At 44.7% G+C, this 19,999-nt stretch overlaps 1 protein-coding gene across 1 annotated transcript in view; it reads left to right on the top strand.

The window, feature by feature from the left end:
• Positions 1-19,999, top strand: part of trappc8 (trafficking protein particle complex subunit 8) — a 94,802-nt gene that overhangs the window by 33,929 nt on the left and 40,874 nt on the right. The window contains exons 6-15 of the mRNA XM_071346042.1: positions 1,081-1,189; positions 1,875-2,140; positions 2,512-2,627; positions 8,421-8,571; positions 9,866-9,966; positions 10,162-10,267; positions 11,922-12,053; positions 12,587-12,811; positions 13,817-13,922; positions 17,283-17,477. Coding sequence (XP_071202143.1) covers positions 1,081-1,189; positions 1,875-2,140; positions 2,512-2,627; positions 8,421-8,571; positions 9,866-9,966; positions 10,162-10,267; positions 11,922-12,053; positions 12,587-12,811; positions 13,817-13,922; positions 17,283-17,477 — 1,507 coding nt within the window. The remainder of the gene's footprint in view (positions 1-1,080; positions 1,190-1,874; positions 2,141-2,511; positions 2,628-8,420; positions 8,572-9,865; positions 9,967-10,161; positions 10,268-11,921; positions 12,054-12,586; positions 12,812-13,816; positions 13,923-17,282; positions 17,478-19,999) is intronic.

The following is a 19,999-nucleotide window of genomic DNA, read 5'->3' as shown; positions in this document are numbered from 1 at the left end:
ACTGACAATATTACCAGCAATTCACCATCACACCACCACCTTGCTTCACGGTCGGAACCACACATGAGATCATCCATTCAGCTACTCTGTATCTCACAATCTCACAATGCACTTGGAACTAAATATTTCTAATTTGAACTCATCGTGCCAAAGGACAGATTTCCACCGGTCTAATGTCCGTTGCTTATGTTTCTTGTCCCAAACAAGTCTCTTCTTCTTATTGGTGTGGTGTCTTTGCAGCAATTCGACCATGAAGGCCTGATTTCATGCAGTCTCCTCTGAACAGTTGATTTTGAGATGTGTCTGTTACTTGAACTCTCTGAAGCATTTATTTGGGCTGCATTTTCTTTGGCTGGTGACTCTGAACTTATCCTCTCCAGAAGTTACTCTGTGTCTTTCTTTCCTGTGGCGGTCCTCATGAGAGCTATTTTCATCATAGGCTTGATTGTTTTTGCGACTGCGCTTTAAGAAACTTTCAAAGTTCTTGAAGGTCAATCAATCCGGAAAATTTCAAGTAATGATGGACTGTTTCTCTTTGCTTATTTGAGCTATTTTTGCCGTAATATGGACTTGGTCTTTTACCAAATAGTTTTATCTTCTGTTTACCATGGAAAGAAATTCCACAAATTAACTTTTAACAAGGCACACCTGTTAATTGAATTGCATTCCAGGTGACTACCTAATGAAGTTGGTTGAGAGAATGCCAAGAGTGTACAAAGCTGTCAAGGCAAAGGGTGGCTACTTTGAAGAATCTCAAGTATAAAATATTTTGATTTAACCATTTTTTGGGGGGTTACTATATGATTCCATGTGTGTCATTTCATAGTTTGGATGTCTTCACTATTATTCTACAATGTAGAAAATAGTAAAAATAAAGATTAACCCTGGAATGAGTAGGTGTCAACTTTTGACTGGTACTGTATTTTAGCAGATATATCGTTAATCGTTGACTATTGCCTCACCAAAATCGGTATCAGTATTGGATCTAAAAATCCCATATCGGTCAGGCTCTACTATCTCCAGTTTCGTGCCTATTGATCATGACCCATATATTGTCATGTTTGCTCCTGGCTGTTCTAGGATCAGTCTGAGGATCCAGCCCCAACCCCTGTAGTGGTGAACAACACGGCTGTAGAGAACAACGTAGGAGGAGCACCAGAGATGGACGGACATGACTCGGCAGAGAATGGTGAGCTTAGCCACTTAGAAATACTCAGGAGCTGAAGATTTCATATCATTACTCACTCTTGGGGTGGCAGTTAGCCTAGTGGTTAGAGCGTTGGACTAGTAACCGAAAGGTTGCAAGATCGAATCCCCAAGCTGACAAGGTAAAAATATGTCGTTCTGCTCCTGAATAAGGCATAACTCACTGTTCCTAGGCCGTCATTGTAAATAAGAATTTGTTCTTAACTGACTTGCCTAGTTAAATAAAGGTATAATAAAAAATAACAAAATCTAACTGACATACACATACTTGTGGTCCTGTGTGGCTCAGTTGAACAGAGCCTGGCGCTAGCAACTCCAAGGTCGTTGGCTCAGTGGGATTGCATATATATATATATATATATATATATATATATACACGTCTCATTCTCCCGTACTGAAAGATTGAAGGATCTGTAGTTGAGTTTAATTAATTTAATCCAGATGGAGAAACTATATGCTCATTACTAATCCATCTGAAGCATGCTGTTGACAATGTATTGTTTATTCAGATGTAGTTTCTATGAAGTCTAGACACACACCCTCATTTGAAGTCTGCCTAGGTTCTTGACAATACTTTGTTTATCCAGACGGAATCTCCCAACAGTCTGGACACACACCTTTACATTGTTGACATTGTGTGTTGTTGTTGACAATGTTTTGTTTATCAGACGGAGTCTCTGTAAACAGTCTGGACAACACCCACCCTCTCCAGCTGGAGACTGCCATTGACATGCCCGGTAGCCTGGACTCCCTCAGGGCTATCGCCGCGGAAACCAACACTACGACAGTCTACACGGGAGTGGCGGCGGGCACCAGCCATGGGGCATGTCTAACGCTGAACGACCACAACCGCCTCAGACTATTCATCCAGGAATTTACCTTCAGGGGACTACTACCTCACATAGAGAAGAACATTAGACAGCTCAATGATCAGGTAGACACACACACACACACACACACACACACACACACACACACACACACACACACACACACACACACACACACACACACACACACACACACACAAGATGACCATGAGACCGCTCAGCTACCACGGTTTACCACTGTGTTGTCTTGTCATATTTTTGGTAACTGTCCCCTGACTACTGCCATATCTAAGCATATGTACTTCCTGTCAGTTGGTTTATTGATTAATCGGTCAGGGTGTATTGACACAAAAATAGCAGCGAAATCCTGGAAGGACTGATTAATGATAGATGGACACAATCTATTATATGGCCTTAGGCATTCTAATGATCTGATCTCATTCCCTCTCTCTCCCTCCTTCCCCTCCGTCTGTAGCTGGTCTCCAGGAAAGGCTTGAGTCGCTCTCTGTTCTCAGTCACTAAGAAGTTGTTTGGAGGAGGGAAAGTTCCAGAGAAGAGTATTGCTGAACTGAAGAACACTTCCGGCCTTCTGTAAGTACATCACCCTCCTTCTCCTCTTCACTGTCCCCTTCCTCCTCTCCCTCTGAGATACCTACTCCAGCCCTCATCGTCCACATACAACACCCGTTCTGCCATTCACTTTTGGTTAAAGGCCCTCAAAGCACACACATCCCTGGGTCGCTCCTCTTTTCAGTTCGCTGCAGCTAGCGACTGGAACAAACTGCAAAAAACACTCAAACTGGGCTGTTTTATCTCCATCTCTTCATTCAAAGACTCAATCATGGACACTCTTACTGACAGTTGTGGCTGCTTCGCGTGATGTATTGTTGTCTCTACCTTCCTGCCTTTGTGCTGTTGTCTGTGTCCAATAATGTTTGTACCATGTTTTGTGCTGCTACCATGTTGTCATGTGTTGCTGCCTTGCTATGTTGTCTTAGGTCTCTCTTTATATAGTGTTGTGGTGTCTCTTGTCCTGATGTGTGTTGACATATATTTATTTATTATCCCAGCTCCCAGCCTTTTGGTAGGCCGTCATTGTAAATATGAATTTGTTCTTAACTGACTTGCCTTGTTAAAAAAAAAAAAAAGTGTAATCTACATCATGGATGGGCAGGGCTACTGGTGGCCAGCAGGTCTTATTTTTTGGAGGAACTCAATCGGTGTCTCAATTTACTGTTCAGAGGTAGAATACATAGTGTGCAATTTGGAAATTTGGTTGTGCATCAGCAGTTTCTCTTATGTCAGGGGGGCCCAAAATGCTAGTGCCGGGCCAGCGCTGTATGGATGTGGGTTTGCAGACCCGCGAGTCATAGTGGCCCTTCGTGATGAGTTCAGATTTTTTTGTTTCCCCCACAAAAATGTTTTGCCCGTCTCTGATCTACTTCACCAGTAGCAAGGAGGTTATCCAGTTAGCTGTGGTCTTGGTACTTACTATCACATTTCTCACTGGCCAGTGCTTTGAAAGATGGCAAGGTTCTCTCATTAACAGATTACACCTCGGATTCCACAATCAATCAATCAAATGTATTTATAAAGCCCTTTTTACATCAGCCAATGTCACAAAGTGCTATACATAAACCCAGCCTAAAACCCCAAACAGCAAGCAATGCAAATGTAGAAGTACGGTGGCTAGGAAACCTAGAGAGGAACCAGGCTCTGAGGGGTAGCCAGTCCTCTTCTGGCTGTACCGGGTGGAGATTATAACAGAACATGGCCAAGATGTTCAAAGATGACCAGCAGGGTCAAATAATTATAATCACAGTGGTTGTAGAGGGTACACCTCAGGAGTAAATGTCAGTAGGCTTTTCATAGCCGAGCATTCAGAGTTAGAGACAGCAGGTGCGGTAGAGAGAGTCGAAAATAGCATGTCCGGGACAAGGTAGCACTTCCGGTGAACAGTTCACTGTCTGGTACATACGGTATGAACACAACCACCAGGTAAGTTGACTGAACACATTCTCATTTACAGCAATGACCAGGGGAATAGTTACAGGAGAGAGGGGATGAATGAGCCAATTGTAAGCCGGGGATGATTAGGTGGCCATGATGGTATTATGGGCCAGATTTTGGAAATTAGCCAAGACACCAGGGTTAACACACCTACTCTTACAATAAGTGCCATGGGATCTTTAGTGACCACAGAAGGTCAGGACACCCGTTTAATGTCCCATCCGAAAGACGGCACCCTACACAGGGCAATGTCCCCAATCACTGCCCTGGGGCATTGGATTTTGTTTTTGACCAGAGGAAAGGGTGCCTCCTACTGGCCCTCTAACACCACTTCCAGCAGTATCTGGTCTCTCATTCAGGACCAGGATCAACCCTGCTTAGCTTCAGAAGCAAGCCAGCAGTGGGATGCAGGGTGGTATGCTGCTGGCTGTATGTCTGGTACATACGGTATGAACACAATCACACATTTACTGAGTTAAACCGTCCATCAGAGGTGCAGAATAAGAGGATAGAGAGAGAGAGACCTCAAAGATTAGCTTTAGGCTTTCACCCAAGACAGTGTATATGTACAGTGCATTCGGAAAGTATTCAGACCCCTTGACTTTTTCCACATTTTATTAAGTTACTTATTCTAAAATTGATTAAATCGTTTTTCCCCCCTCATCAATCTACACATGATACCCCATAATGACAAAGCCAGTTTTTTTTTTTTTTTTTTACGAAATATCACATTTACATACAGTACCAGTCAAAAGTTTGGACACCTACTCATTCCAGGGTTTATCTTTATTTTTGACTATTTTCTACATTGTAGAATAATAGTGAAGACATCAAAACTATGAAATAACATACATGTAGTAACCAGAAAAGTGTTACCAAATCAAAACATATTTTATATTTGAGATTCTTTAGCCACCTTTTGCCTTGACAGCTTAGCACACTTTTGGCATTCTCTCAACCAGCTTCATGGGGTAATCTGTTTGAGGCAATCAGTTGTGTTGTGACAAGGTAGTGGTGGTGTACAGAAGAAAGCTCTATTTGCTAAAAGACCAAGTCCATATTATGGCAAGAACAGCTCAAATAAGCAAAGAGAAATGACAGTCCATCATGACTTTAAGACATGAAGGTAATTTCAAGAAGTTTCTTCAAGTGCTATGATGAAACTGACTCTCGTGAGGACCGCCACAGAAAAGGAAGACCCAGAGTTAACTGCTGCAGAGGATAAGTTCATTAGTTACCAGTCTCAGCAATGAGCAATTATCTGCACCTCATAGAGTTCAAGTAACAGACACATCTCAACAACAACTGTTCAGAGGGAACAGCGTGAATCAGGCCTTCATGGTCGAATTGCTGCAAAGAAACCACTACTAAAGGACACCAATAAGAAAGGAAAGGGAAGAGACTTGTTTGGGCCAAGAAACACGAGCAATGGACATTAGACCGGTGGAAATCTGTCCTTTGGTCTGAGGAGTCCAAATTTTAGATTTTTGGTTCCAAACGCCGTGTCTTTGTGAGACGCAATGTAGGTTAATGGATGATCTCTGCGTGTGTGGTTCCCACTGTGAAGCATTGAGGAGGATGTGTGGGGGTGCATTGCAGGTGAAACTGTCTGTGATTTATTTCGCCCCAGTCTGAGGTCCTTAGCGGTCTGGAGCAGGTTAACATCAAGGATCTCTCTGTACTTTGCTCCGTTTATCTTTCCCTCGATCCTGACTAGTCTCCTAGTCCTTGCTGCTGAAAAACATCCCCACAGCATGATGCTGCCACCACAATGCTTTACCGTAGGGATGGTGCCAGGTTTCCTCCAGACGTGACGCTTGGCATTCAGGCCAAAGAGTTCAATTTTGTTTTTTATCAGACCAGAGAATCTTGTTTCTCATGTTCTGAGAGTCCTTTAGGTTCCTTTTAGCAAACTTCAAGCGGGCTGTCATGCCTTTTTACTGAGGAGTGGCTTCCATCTGGCCACTCTACCATAAAGGCCTGATTGGTGGAGTGCTGCAGAGATGGTTGTTTTTCTGGAAGGTTCTCCCATCTCCACAGAGGAACTCTGGAGCTCTGTCAAAGTAACCATCGGGTTCTTGGTCACCTCCCTGACCAAGGCCTTTCTCCCCCGATTGCTCAGTTTGGCCGGGCAGACAGCTCTAGGAAGAGTCTTGGTGGTTCCAAACTTCTGCCATTTTAAGAATGATGGAGGCCATTGTGTTATTGGGTACGTTCAATGATGCAGACATTTTTTGGTACCCTTCCCCAGATCTGTGCCTCGACACAATCCTATCTCTGAGCTCTTCGGACAATTCCTTCGACCTCATGGCTTGGTTTTTGTTCTGATATGCACTGTCAACTGTGGGACCTTTATATTGACTGGTGTGTGCCTTTCCAAATAATTTCCAATCAATTTAATTTAAAAACGTACCTGCATGTGCATATGTCCTTCAGCTTTTGTAGAATCAATTGAATTTGCCACAGATGGACTCCATTTAAGTTGTAGGAACATCTCAAGGATGATCAATGGAAACAGGATGCACCTGAGCTCAATTTCGAGTCTCATAGCAAAGGGTCTGAATACTTATGTAAATAAGATATTTGTTTTTTATTTCTAATATATTTGCACAAATTATAACAAACTTTTTTCCCCCTTGTCATTATGGGATTTTGTGTGTAGATTGAGATTGTTATTTATTTAATCAATTTTAGAATATGGCTGTAATGTAACAACGTGAAAAAAAAAGTCAAGGGGTCTGAATGCTTACCGAATGCACTGTACAGTTTGGATGTGTCCCAAATGGCACCCTATTCACTACAGTGCACTACTTTTGACCAGAGCTTTTTTGGCCCTGGTCAAACGTATTGCTGTCAATAGGAGAATAGGGTTCCATTTGAGTCTGACTTTGTTTTCTAACACCTCCACCTATACCTCAGCTGAGTATATGACCTCTGACCTCTGCCCTGTGTAATATCATCAGCTATCATCCAGAAGCCCCTGAGCTGCAGATCAGGAAGATGGCTGACCTGTGTTTCCTGGTTCAGCACTATGAGCTGGCCTACAGCTGCTACCACACGGCCAAGAAGGACTTCTTATCAGACCAGAGAATCTTGTTTCTCATGTTCTGAGAGTCCTTTAGGTTCCTTTTAGCAAACTTCAAGCGGGCTGTCATGCCTTTTTACTGAGGAGTGGCTTCCATCTGGCCACTCTACCATAAAGGCCTGATTGGTGGAGTGCTGCAGAGATGGTTGTTTTTCTGGAAGGTTCTCCCATCTCCACAGAGGAACTCTGGAGCTCTGTCAAAGTAACCATCGGGTTCTTGGTCACCTCCCTGACCAAGGCCTTTCTCCCCCGATTGCTCAGTTTGGCCGGGCAGACAGCTCTAGGAAGAGTCTTGGTGGTTCCAAACTTCTGCCATTTTAAGAATGATGGAGGCCATTGTGTTATTGGGTACGTTCAATGATGCAGACATTTTTTGGTACCCTTCCCCAGATCTGTGCCTCGACACAATCCTATCTCTGAGCTCTTCGGACAATTCCTTCGACCTCATGGCTTGGTTTTTGTTCTGATATGCACTGTCAACTGTGGGACCTTTATATTGACTGGTGTGTGCCTTTCCAAATAATTTCCAATCAATTTAATTTAAAAACGCAGCACACTACTGCTCATGCTCCCAGGTGATATTTATTTACTTGAAGTTTCCTCTCAATGTCCCCTCCCCTGCGTGACATCTTTACCATTTCTATTCCAATGTATCTCAGAGATCTAATAGGATGTCCAGCTTGTACAAAATGACAAGCAACCAGATTTTGCCAACAAATCCAGCACCTGCGGAAAGTACCTGCATGTGCATATGTCCTTCAGCTTTTGTAGAATCAATTGAATTTGCCACAGATGGACTCCATTTAAGTTGTAGGAACATCTCAAGGATGATCAATGGAAACAGGATGCACCTGAGCTCAATTTCGAGTCTCATAGCAAAGGGTCTGAATACTTATGTAAATAAGATATTTGTTTTTTATTTCTAATATATTTGCACAAATTATAACAAACTTTTTTCCCCCTTGTCATTATGGGATTTTGTGTGTAGATTGAGATTGTTATTTATTTAATCAATTTTAGAATATGGCTGTAATGTAACAACGTGAAAAAAAAAGTCAAGGGGTCTGAATGCTTACCGAATGCACTGTACAGTTTGGATGTGTCCCAAATGGCACCCTATTCACTACAGTGCACTACTTTTGACCAGAGCTTTTTTGGCCCTGGTCAAACGTATTGCTGTCAATAGGAGAATAGGGTTCCATTTGAGTCTGACTTTGTTTTCTAACACCTCCACCTATACCTCAGCTGAGTATATGACCTCTGACCTCTGCCCTGTGTAATATCATCAGCTATCATCCAGAAGCCCCTGAGCTGCAGATCAGGAAGATGGCTGACCTGTGTTTCCTGGTTCAGCACTATGAGCTGGCCTACAGCTGCTACCACACGGCCAAGAAGGACTTCTTATCTGACCAGGCCATGCTCTATGCCGCTGGGGCGCTGGTGAGAACACACACACAGAAAGGGAGAGAGAGATGTGGCGCGCACACACACACTGTTGTGGAAATTCTAATCAATAAGGAGGAGAGACAAGGTCAATCACTGATCAGGATATTACTTTATTCACAACTTATTTATAATGCGGCATAGAGTAATTGCTCTGCAATAATGAGGCTGGCGACTCAACAGCGAGCAGCTCTGACATACAAAGAATGCAAAATATATTTTATAGCAAAGATACACCTTCTTAGTCTACATGACAAACAACAGATGTATGGAATGGGTCACAAGGTGATACTTGATATATGAGAAAGCAGTATCCCCCAGCCAGATGGGATTTGTTATGAAGACTTTTCTTATTGTACAGAGTTAGCCCCCTAAGATCTCGTCCCTGGTACTTCACAGTACAGAAACAGCAACTCATTCTATAGCATAAATCAATTGTAAAGTCCTGAGGGGAGTGAGCCTCTGGGTTATACACTATCCCAAGATAGGTGCTACATCAGAGATGACGTACAGTGGTTCCAGACACTACCCCACACATCTTTTCTCAGACCTGATCTCCCCCAAGGTCAAAGGAGGGAGTGAGTGGCGCACAGACATTCTGTGACAACCAAGTATGACAACCAAGTAATTGGTTGTCATTTAATCACATGGTTTAAAATAGGTAAAGACACATTCACATATGAAGACAATGTTCCAGCCTGTCCTCTTCTCTTTCTGATATTCTGCATAGCAACAGGGACATGTGATAGACAAGCCTGATTTCTCCCCTCTCTGGGCCCCAGATGACTGGGGCCCATATGAGGGAGGAAGTGCAACTGCCAACACCAGAGTCCAAAGGGATACATTCTAATAACAAGAGTTCAACAGTTCAATCAAATAAGCATATTATGCAGATAAGATATCTTAATAATCTATATTACTGAACTAATTCTGATTCTTCTGCCACAACACTCAAAGAGAACCTACACAGATAAACAAGTGAATACTGTACACGCTCACACACACGTCACATGCACACACACAGTACATTGTCATGAAGGTACAGGTGCGTGTGTTTGAGACTCTTATAGCCAGAATATTTTTGACAGTCTGATGTGGTCTGGAGCTGTGACGTGTCCCTTCCTATCCTCCACACACCTACCATATTACCACTTATGACACTCAACACTAATTGTTATTTAGATATATGAGAAATGGATACATTTTAAATGGTTATCATTCTCCTCTCATATTGCTGCACCCTCTTTCTCGTTATCTCTCTCTCTCTCGCTCTCTGTCGGTCTGTCTATAGGAGATGGCAGCAGTGTCTGCGTTTCTCCAGGGTGGGGCTCCACGGCCGTATCCAGCACACTATATGGACACGGCAATTCAGACCTACAGAGATGTGTGCAAGTACGGCATTAACACACACAGCTGCATGTGTTGTCACAAAAACACACATTGATTAACAATATCCAGTAAGCTAAAATACCCAGCCTCATAGCTCAACAGCCGCATACAAGTCACAAAATACACAACTACAATGCACTGGCTCTCCCACTCCTGTGGTAGTGTGTATGAATGTTTTATAAATGTCACCCCCTACAGGAACAAGGTCCTAGCTGAGCGTTGTGCTCTGTTCAGTGCTGAGGTACTGAAGAGTCAGGCCAAGTACTCTGATGCTGCTACCCTCCTCATCAAGATGACCAGTGAGGTGAGAAGTACACACTACTTCTCATTGGGACCACAGGTTCTATGTTTTTATTCTGTAGATTGACCTCTGGCTCTGTGCATCTCTGTGGAAGTCAGATTATTGAATGTTACGTGTATCATATACAGTTGAAGTCGGAAGTTTACATACACTAAGTTGACTGTGCCTTGAAACAGCTTGGACAATTCCCGAAAATTGTCATGGCTTTAGAATCTTCTGATAGGCTAATTGACATCATTTGAGTCAATTGGAGGTGTACCTGTGGATGTATTTCAAGGCCTACCTTCAAACTCAGTGCCTCTTTGCTTGACATCATGGGAAAATCAAAAGAAATCAGCCAAGACCTCAGAAAGAAGATTGTAGACCTCCACAAGTCTGGTTCATCCTTGGGAGCAATTTCCAAATGCACCACGTTCATCTGTACAAACAATAGTACGGAAGTATAAACACCATGGGACCAGGCAGCCATCATACTGCTCAGGAAGGAGACGTGTTCTGTCTCCTAGAGATGAACGTACTTTGATGCGAGAATTGCAAATCAATCCCAGAACAACAGCAAAGGACCGTGTTTCCTCCAGCATCTTCACGAGTACAAAAGTATCTATATCCACAGCAAGGAAAAAGCCACTGCTCCAAAACCGCCATAAAAAAAGCGGACTACAGTTTGCAACTGCACATGGGGACAAAGATCGTACTTTTTGGAGAAATGTCCTCTTGTCTGATGAAACAAAAATAGAACTGTTTGGCCATAATAACCATTGTTATGTTTGGAGGAAAAAGAGGGACGCTTGCAAGCCAAAGAACACCATCACAACCGTGAAGCACTGGGGTGGCAGCATCATGTTGTGAGGGTGCTTTGCTGCAGGAGGGACTGGTGCACTTCACAAAATAGATGACATCATGAGCGAGGAAAATTGTGGATATATTGAAGCAACATCTCAAGACATCAGTCAGGAAGTTAAAGCTTGGTCGCAAATGGGTCTTCCAAAAGAACAATGACCCCAAGCATACTTCCAAAGTGTTGTCCTTAAGCCATTTTGCCACAAAAGTCAAGGTATTGGAGTGGCCATCACAAAACCCTGACCCCAATCCTATAGAAAATATGTGGGCAGAACTGAAAAAGCGTGTGCGAACAAGGAGGCCTACAAACCTGACTCAGTTACACCAGCTCTGTCAGGAGGAATGGGCCAGAATTCACCCAACTTATTGTGGGAAGCTTGTGGAAGGCTACCAGACACGTTTGACCCAAGTTAAGCAATTTAAAGGCAATGCTACCAAATACAAATGGAGTGTATGTAAACTTCTGACCCACTGGGAATGTGATGAAAGAAATAAAAGCTGAAAGAAATCATTCTCTCTACTATTATTCTGACATTTCACATTCTTAAAATAAAGTGGTGATCCTAACTGACCTGAGACAAGGAATTTTTACTAGGATTAAATGTCAGGAAATGTGAAATACTGAGTTTAAATGTATTTGGCTAAGGTGTATGTGAACTTCTGACTTCAACTGTATGTGTGAAACTTTTGTAATGTTGCTGCCTGCCACTGTCTTGAACAGGTCTCTCTGTACAAATAAATGTTAAATTAATGTGTGTGTGTGATAGGTCCATGGTATTAACTAACCTGTCTAACTATGTCTCAATCTCGCTCTCAGGACTCTGATCTGTGTTCTGCCCTCCTATTGGAGCAGGCAGCCCACTGCTTCATTAACATGCGAAACCCCATGGTCAGGAAGTTTGCCTTCCACATGATCCTGGCAGGACACCGCTTCAGCAAGGCAGGACAAGTGAGTGGAACACAACTTGTGTTTGTGCATATTTGTGTTTGTGCGTACCTGTGTTTGTGCATGTGTGTGTGTGTGTGTGTGTGTTAACCACAGCCAGGCCTTTTAAAAACAGAACAATGTTATTCATGTTTGCTGACATTTATTACTAATTTAAAAAAACATTTGATCACCAGATGAACAGAACAAGGTGATCTGAGACAGACTGGTGATTTACAGGTAGCTAGGTGGGTCAGAGAGGTTTAAGACTTTTGTAGTCTTCTATGTTCAGAGCAGCATGATGTGAATGAAGTTCTAGAACCGTTAGAGCATTCCATTTATAACTTTTGACTGATTGTTCTCTTTCCCTCTCGTTTTCCCATCTGTTCTGTCATTTTCTGCTTTGCTTTTCTTTCTTTCTTTATGTTCCATCTTCTTGCTCTCCCTCTCTACCTGTACCTCGTTCCCTCTTCTCCACCCTCTCTATCCCTCTCTCCTCTTTCCCCCTCACTGTCTTCGTCCCCCCCTACATGCCACCTCTCTCTCACTCGCTGTAGAAGCGCCATGCGTTGCGGTGTTACTGCCAGGCCATGCAGGTATATAAGGGTAAAGGCTGGTCCCTGGCTGAGGACCATATCAACTTCACTATCGGCCGCCAGTCCTTTACGCTGCGCCAACCAGAGAACGCTGTCTCAGCCTTCAGACACATCTTCACCAACGACAGCCAGCAGACCTCCACACAGCAGGGAGCCTTCCTCCGGGAGTACCTCTACGTCTACAGGGTAACACTCACAATGTTAATACAACCCTATCACAACCTTAAAACAACCTTAACACATTGATTGCAGGGAGCCTTCCTCATAGACATGAAAACAAGATGACAGCACAACCTATACATAACCGCAATACAACCTCAGGGAGCCTTCCTTAGAGTGTACCTCTATACCCATGAACAAGGCCTTGGCGTGATAGACTGTTATGTCACACTCTGTCCCACTGTTTCTGAAGAAACATTCACCTGAAATCTGACAATTCATCTCAAATATGTGGACACACACACACACACACTACAGAACTGGTCCTTCACAAACCTGTTATATTAGTACTGCTCTCTGATTAATACATCAAAGTACTTGAAGCCTATGCGTCAGCCCCAGAATCTCGATGTCATTTAACAGAGTTTGGTTATTAAAATAAGTTGCTTCTAGTAGACTTCTAGTGTGTGCTTTTAGGAATCGGAAATGTGCTGAGCTTTGTCTGGATGAGTCAGTGCTTGTGCATTTGTGTGTGTGTGCGCGCGTGTTCTTTACCCTCCACTATGGCCAGTGAGGAAGCTGTGTGTGTGTGTGTGTGTGTGCGCGCGCGCGTGTTCTTACCCTCCACTATGGCCAGTGAGGAAGCTGTGTGTGCGCGCGCGCACGTGTTCTTACCCTCCACTATGGCCAGTGAGGAAGCTGTGTGTGTGTGTGTGCGCGCGCGTGTTCTTACCCTCCACTATGGCCAGTGAGGAAGCTGTGTGTGTGTGTGCGCGCGCGTGTTCTTACCCTCCACTATGGCCAGTGAGGAAGCTGTGTGTGTGTGTGCGCGCGCGTGTTCTTACCCTCCACTATGGCCAGTGAGGAAGCTGTGTGTGCGCGCTGAACCCAATTTTAAGTCTGATTATTATAACACTAACTCAGCATGCAGAGTCCGATAGTGAGTCTTGCACAGGCTATATTTTAGTGTGTGTGTGATGTTCGGCTTCAGTGTGTGTTAACAGTATGTTCTTACTCTACCTGTTCCTCCAGAATGTGCCAGGGGTGTGTGAGGTGGCACTACCCCAGCTGCCCCTACCCTGCATCAACAGCTCTGCTACCAGGGTCTACTTTGGCCACGAACGCCGCCTGGCAGAGGGTAAGACTGACACACACAAATTTCACCGCCAAGCATTGCTCCCCAGTCACATATTTAAAGCTGCTAAATAACTGTGTGTGTGTATGTGTATATATATATGTTAAACAAAGGTCGTTCAAAGTAGCCACCCTTTGCCTTGATGACAGCGTTGCACACTTGTCATTCTCTCAACCAGCTTCACATGGAATGTTTTTCCAACATTCTTGAAGGAGTTCCCACATATGCTGAGCACTTGTTCGCTTTTTTTCCTTCATTCTGCGGTCCAACTCATCCCAAACCATCTCAATTTGGCTGAGGTCGGGTGATTGTGGAGGCCAGGTCATCTGATGCAGCACTCCATCACTCTCCTTTGTCAAATAGCCCTTACACAGCCTGGAGGTGTGTTTTAGGTCATTGTCCTGTTGAAAAACAAATGATAGTCCCACTAAATGCAAACCAGATGGGATGGTGAATCGCTGCATAATGCTGTGGTAGCCATGCTGGTTAAGTGTGCCTTGAATTCTAAATAAATCCCCTGACAGTGTCATCAGAAAAGCACCATCACACCACCTCCTCCATGCTTCACGGTGGGAACCACACATTCGAGGATCATCTGTTCACCTACTCTGCGTCTCACAAAGACACGGCAATTGGAACCAAAAATTGACTCATCAGACCAAAGGACAGATTTCCACCGGTCTAATGTCCATTGCTCGAGTTTCTTCGTACAAGGAAGTCTCTTCTTCTTATTGGTGTCCTTTTAGTATTAGTTTCCTTTCAGCAATTCGACCATGAAGGCCTGATTCACGCTGTTTCCTCTGAACAGTTGATGTTGAGATGTGTCTGTTACTTGAACTCTGTAAAGCATTTATTTGGGCTGCAATTTCTGAGGTGCAGTTAACTAATGAACTTATCCTCTGCAGCAGAGGTAACTCTGGGTCTTCCCTTCCTGTAGTGGTCCTCATGAGAGCCAGTTTCATCATAGTGCTTTGCGACTGCACTTTGTAGAAATGTTCAAAGTTCCCGTGCGCGTCGTCAGTGGTTGCGGGGGGGGGGGTCGGTGTGTGTGTGCGTGTCGTCGGTGTGTGTGTGCGTGTCGTCGGTGTGTGTGTGCGCGTGTCGTCGGTGTGTGTGCGCATGTCGTTTGTGTGTGTCGTCGTCGGTGTGCGCGTGTCGGTGTGCCGTCGGTCGGTGTGTGTGGGTGCGCGTTGTGGAAAGGGTGCGTGCCGTGGGCGGGTGCGCGCCATTGTGTGTGCGTGTCGTCGGTGTGCGTGTCGTCGGTGTGTGTGTGCGTGTCGTCGGTGTGTGTGTGCGCGTGTCGTCGGTGTGTGTGCGCATGTCGTTTGTGTGTGTCGTCGTCGGTGTGCGCGTGTCGGTGTGCCGTCGGTCGGTGTGTGTGTGGGTGCGCGTTGTGGAAAGGGTGCGTGCCGTGGGCGGGTGCGCGCCATTGTGTGTGTGTGTCGTCGTCTCTCTGTGTGTGTGTCAGGGTTTCCGTTATGAAATGTGGCACTAGACATTTGGACTGCAGCACTTTTAATTTACACTGGGGATATGGCTGATCATTCTATTCATTGTCTTCTCTTTACAGCACACTTTACAAACAATGTTTTCCCACGATTTAATTTTTAAATATTGGGATATGCCTGGCTGGTTGGTCTTCTCTATATTTCACTGACAGTCTCAACTCAACAATCATCTATTTGGTATTTGCAGCACACTATGCCTTTCCTTCTGACTTTAGGGATTACGATTTAAAACACTCCAACTTATTTAATGATCCTCTGTGGCCAAATCATGCTTTAGTAGCCTATTTGGAAGGATTTTATTTCTTTCTGTATGGACAGGAGTGGGTTAATTAGGTAGGCTAATTAGGTGAGTAGACTCATTTGGCAATTTAATTAAATTTACTTAGGGAAAGCTTAGCTTCCCCTAACCTTATAGAAAGGCCACCTATGAGCCTATGTCAATCTACTATCTCCCGTAGTACAAAAGTTGACATTATGTTGGTCAGCTTCTTGAGAAATAAATAGCCCAAACAGACTCTGGGACAGTTCTGGGACGATAGATCACAAATTAATACAACCACTAGGATACATAATAAAATGTGAACTAAAACGTTTCGCTTAATGTTGATCAATTATTATTTCTTAACATTATTAGCACAGCAATGCGCTCAAGGCAGTAGGCTACACGCGAATGTGCATTTGGCTACTAGACAAGGAAAGAAAGTTGAAAACCAATAGAACAGGAGAGAAATAGGCTACGGGTTTCAGTAATGGCCTCCATATGGTCGGGTTTTTGCCTGGGCTGCTTTGTAGCGAGGCAAAACATGCCTCGTATGTAGTAAGACATTCAGGTTTCAAATAATTAAGTAGCTATATGTTTTCAAAATCAATACTGCCTCCAGCTCATTGCAAAGTGGTGTGTGATGCATTGATGAACCCTGCCTTCCGTTGCCTATGCATTTGAATGGCGAATGGGAATCGTGCTTCAATTACCAGTTGAGAAATTTTAATATTAGCTATTTTTAATGGTAACCCCAAAAATATTTTTTTGTATAACATTGCATTTAGAATTGTTGCGCAATGATTGGCTTATAAAAGTGCTGCCTGACAGATTTTCTGCTAAAAGGCTCCATATGTATGCTGTGTGTGATTTAATGAATTTAACACCAATTTAATTCTACGAAATTATTCAAATGAACCCATAGACAGATGAGCATGACCCTTCAAATGTATTTACATCAGCTGGTATTTCCATCAATGAATGCCCCAAAAAGCATTATTTCGCGATCGGGTTTTGGTTCATCTTCATCTCTTGGTGTATGACTACTTTAAAACGTTTAGTATTTGGTCCCATATTCCTAGCACGCAATGACTACATCAAGCTTGTGACTACACACTAGTTGAATAGATTTGTTTTGGTTGTTATGTTTTGCCCAATAGAAACAGAATGGTGAATGATGACTTTAGTAGTTGAGTAGATAAGATATTTCTGAACACTTCGAAATTAATCCTGATAATGAAGATTAGAGGCTTCAACAACACGATAACCTATCACCATTACCAATAACAGGGGAGATTAGCATTTTTTTGACACAATACGTTATTCACCATTCAATTCCAAAATGCTGCAGTATTGAGCCAAATTGAATATTTTAGCTTCACTGTCCAAATGCATACGGAGGGTAGTGTATGTATCCCTTTTGCACCAACCCACTCACACTAATTGTTTTGATCCACAATGTCCTTGTGAAGTTGTGTTATTAATATATTGAATTTCCCAGGCAGAAGTCTATGTTGTACTGGATAGTGCTTGTTTGATCCATAATGACCTGATTGATTGATCAATTTATTTCTTGTGATATTGGTTATTGATCAGGTGAGAAGCAGGCTGCCACCCATGTGTCCTTGGACCAGGAGTTTGACCGGGACCTAGCTGCCGTGTGGCAGGACCTCGAGGAACAGGTGGTTGCCGCCGCCAACCGTGGGGTTGTCCCGTCAACGTTCTACTCTACCCAGTGCTGCCTCAACAGTCAGACGGACAATCTCCACTTCCCGCTGGCTGTAGTAGAAGGTAAGAACAGTTACTCTCCTCCGTACAACACCTCTCCCATTTCCTCATCACTTTTCGTATCTCATTTTCTCATTAAAGAATGAGTCTGGAAACTCGATAGTTAGCCCACACAACCCCATACCTGCACCCACACACACTGAGTGTATAAAACATTAGGAACACCTGCTTTTCATGACAGACTGACCAGGTGAATCCAGGTGAAAGCTATGATCCCTTATTGATGTCACTTGTTAATAACCTTTTTATGGCTAGGGGTTCCGCTAGCGGAATGTTTCGATAACATCCGGTCAAGATGGATCCCGAGAAAGTGAAGGTGGTGGGGGATTGGCCTCAGTCTACGTCCATGGTGCAGCTGCAATGCTTCCTGGGGTTTGCCAACTTTTATTGCTGCTTTTATCCAGGGTTACAGCACCCTGGCCTCCCCCGTCTGCCCTCACCTCTACCAAGGTTCCATTCACGTGGTCCGCGGTCTCGGACCGGGCGTTCCGGGACCTTAAACACGGCTTCACCACGGCTCCAATCCTGCTTCATCCGGACCCTTCCCATCAGTGGTGGTGGAGGCCGACGCTTCGGATGTCGAAGTGGGGGCTGTTCAGTCTCAACGTTCTGCACTGGACCTTAGGCTGCATCCCTGTGCCGCCTTCTCCCACCGCCTCACCGCCACGGAGAGGAATTACGATGTGAGGAATCGGGAGCTTCTCGCGGTGAAGATGGCATTGGAGGAATGGAGGTACTGGCTCGAAGGGGCAGAACATCTGTTCATTGTCTGGACGGACCACAAAAACCTGGATTATCTCCGCACTGCCAAGCGCCTCATCTCCAGGCAGGCGAGATGGGCCCTGCTGTTTACCCGGTTCAACTTTTCCCTCTCCTACCAGCCGGGGTCCAAGAATGTCACGCCGGATGCCCTGTCTCGCCCCTATAACCCCACAGCTACCACCCCGGAGCCCGAGATCAGCCATCAAATCAAATGTACACTGCTCAAAAAAATAAAGGGAACACTAAAATAACACATCCTAGATCTGAATGAATGAAATATTCTTCTTAAATACTTTTTTCTTTACATAGTTGAATGTGCTGACAACAAAATCACACAAATTATCAATGGAAATCAAATTTATCAACCCATGGAGGTCTGGATTTGGAGTCACACTCAAAATTAAAGTGGAAAACCACACTACAGGCTGATCCAACTTTGATGTAATGTCCTTAGAACAAGTCAAAATGAGGCTCAGTAGTGTGTGTGGCCTCCACGTGCCTGTATGACCTCCCTACAACGCCTGGGCATGCTCCTGATGAGGTGGCGGATGGTCTCCTGAGGGATCTCCTCCCAGACCTGGACTAAAGCATCCGCCAACTCCTGGACAGTCTGTGGTGCAACGTGGCGTTGGTGGATGGAGCGAGACATGATGTGCTCAATTGGATTCAGGTCTGGGGAACGGGCGGGCCAGTCCATAGCATCAATGCCTTCCTCTTGCAGGAACTGCTGACACACTCCAGCCACATGAGGTCTAGCATTGTCTTGCATTAGGAGGAACCCAGGGCCAACCGCACCAGCATATGGTCTCACAAGGGGTCTGAGGATCTCATCTCGGTACCTAATGGCAGTCAGGCTACCTCTGGCGAGCACATGGAGGGCTGTGCGGCCCCCCAAAGAAATGCCACCCCACACCATGACTGACCCAACGCCAAACCGGTCATGCTGGAGGATGTTGCAGGCAGCAGAACGTTCTCCACGGCGTCTCCAGACTCTGTCACGTCTGTCACATGTGCGTGTGAACCTGCTTTAATCTGTGAAGAGCACAGGGCGCCAGTGGCGAATTTGCCAATCTTGGTGTTCTCTGGCAAATGCCAAACGTCCTGCACGGTGTTGGGCTGTAAGCACAACCCCCACCTGGGGACGTCGGGCCCTCATACCACCCTCATGGAGTCTGTTTCTGACCGTTTGAGCAGACACATGCACATTTGTGGCCTGCTGGAGGTCATTTTGCAGGGCTCTGGCAGTGCTCCAGCTGCTCTTCCTTGCACAAAGGCGGAGGTAGCGGTCCTGCTGCTGGGTTGTTGCCCTCCTACGGCCTCCTCCACGTCTCCTGATGTACTGGCCTGTCTCCTGGTAGCGCCTCCATGCTCTGGACACTACGCTGACAGACACAGCAAACCTTCTTGCCACAGCTCGCATTGATGTGCCATCCTGGATGAGCTGCACTACCTGAGCCACTTGTGTGGGTTGTAGACTCCGTCTCATGCTACCACTAGAGTGAAAGCACCGCCAGCATTCAAAAGTGACCAAAACATCAGCCAGGAAGCATAGGAACTGAGAAGTGGTCTGTGGTCACCACCTGCAGAACCACTCCTTTATTGGGGGTGTCTTGCTAATTGCCTATAATTTCCACCTTTTGTCTATTCCATTTGCACAACAGCATGTGAAATTTATTGTCAATCAGTGTTGCTTCCTAAGTGGACAGTTTGATTTCACAGAAGTGTGATTGACTTGGAGTTACATTGTGTTGTTTAAGTGTTCC

This window comes from Salvelinus alpinus, chromosome 16 (genome assembly GCF_045679555.1).
Source record: "Salvelinus alpinus chromosome 16, SLU_Salpinus.1, whole genome shotgun sequence".
Lineage (NCBI taxonomy): Eukaryota > Metazoa > Chordata > Actinopteri > Salmoniformes > Salmonidae > Salvelinus > Salvelinus alpinus.
The sequence above is the reverse complement of the archived record's forward strand: the minus strand, read 5'-3'. Positions and strand labels throughout refer to the sequence as shown.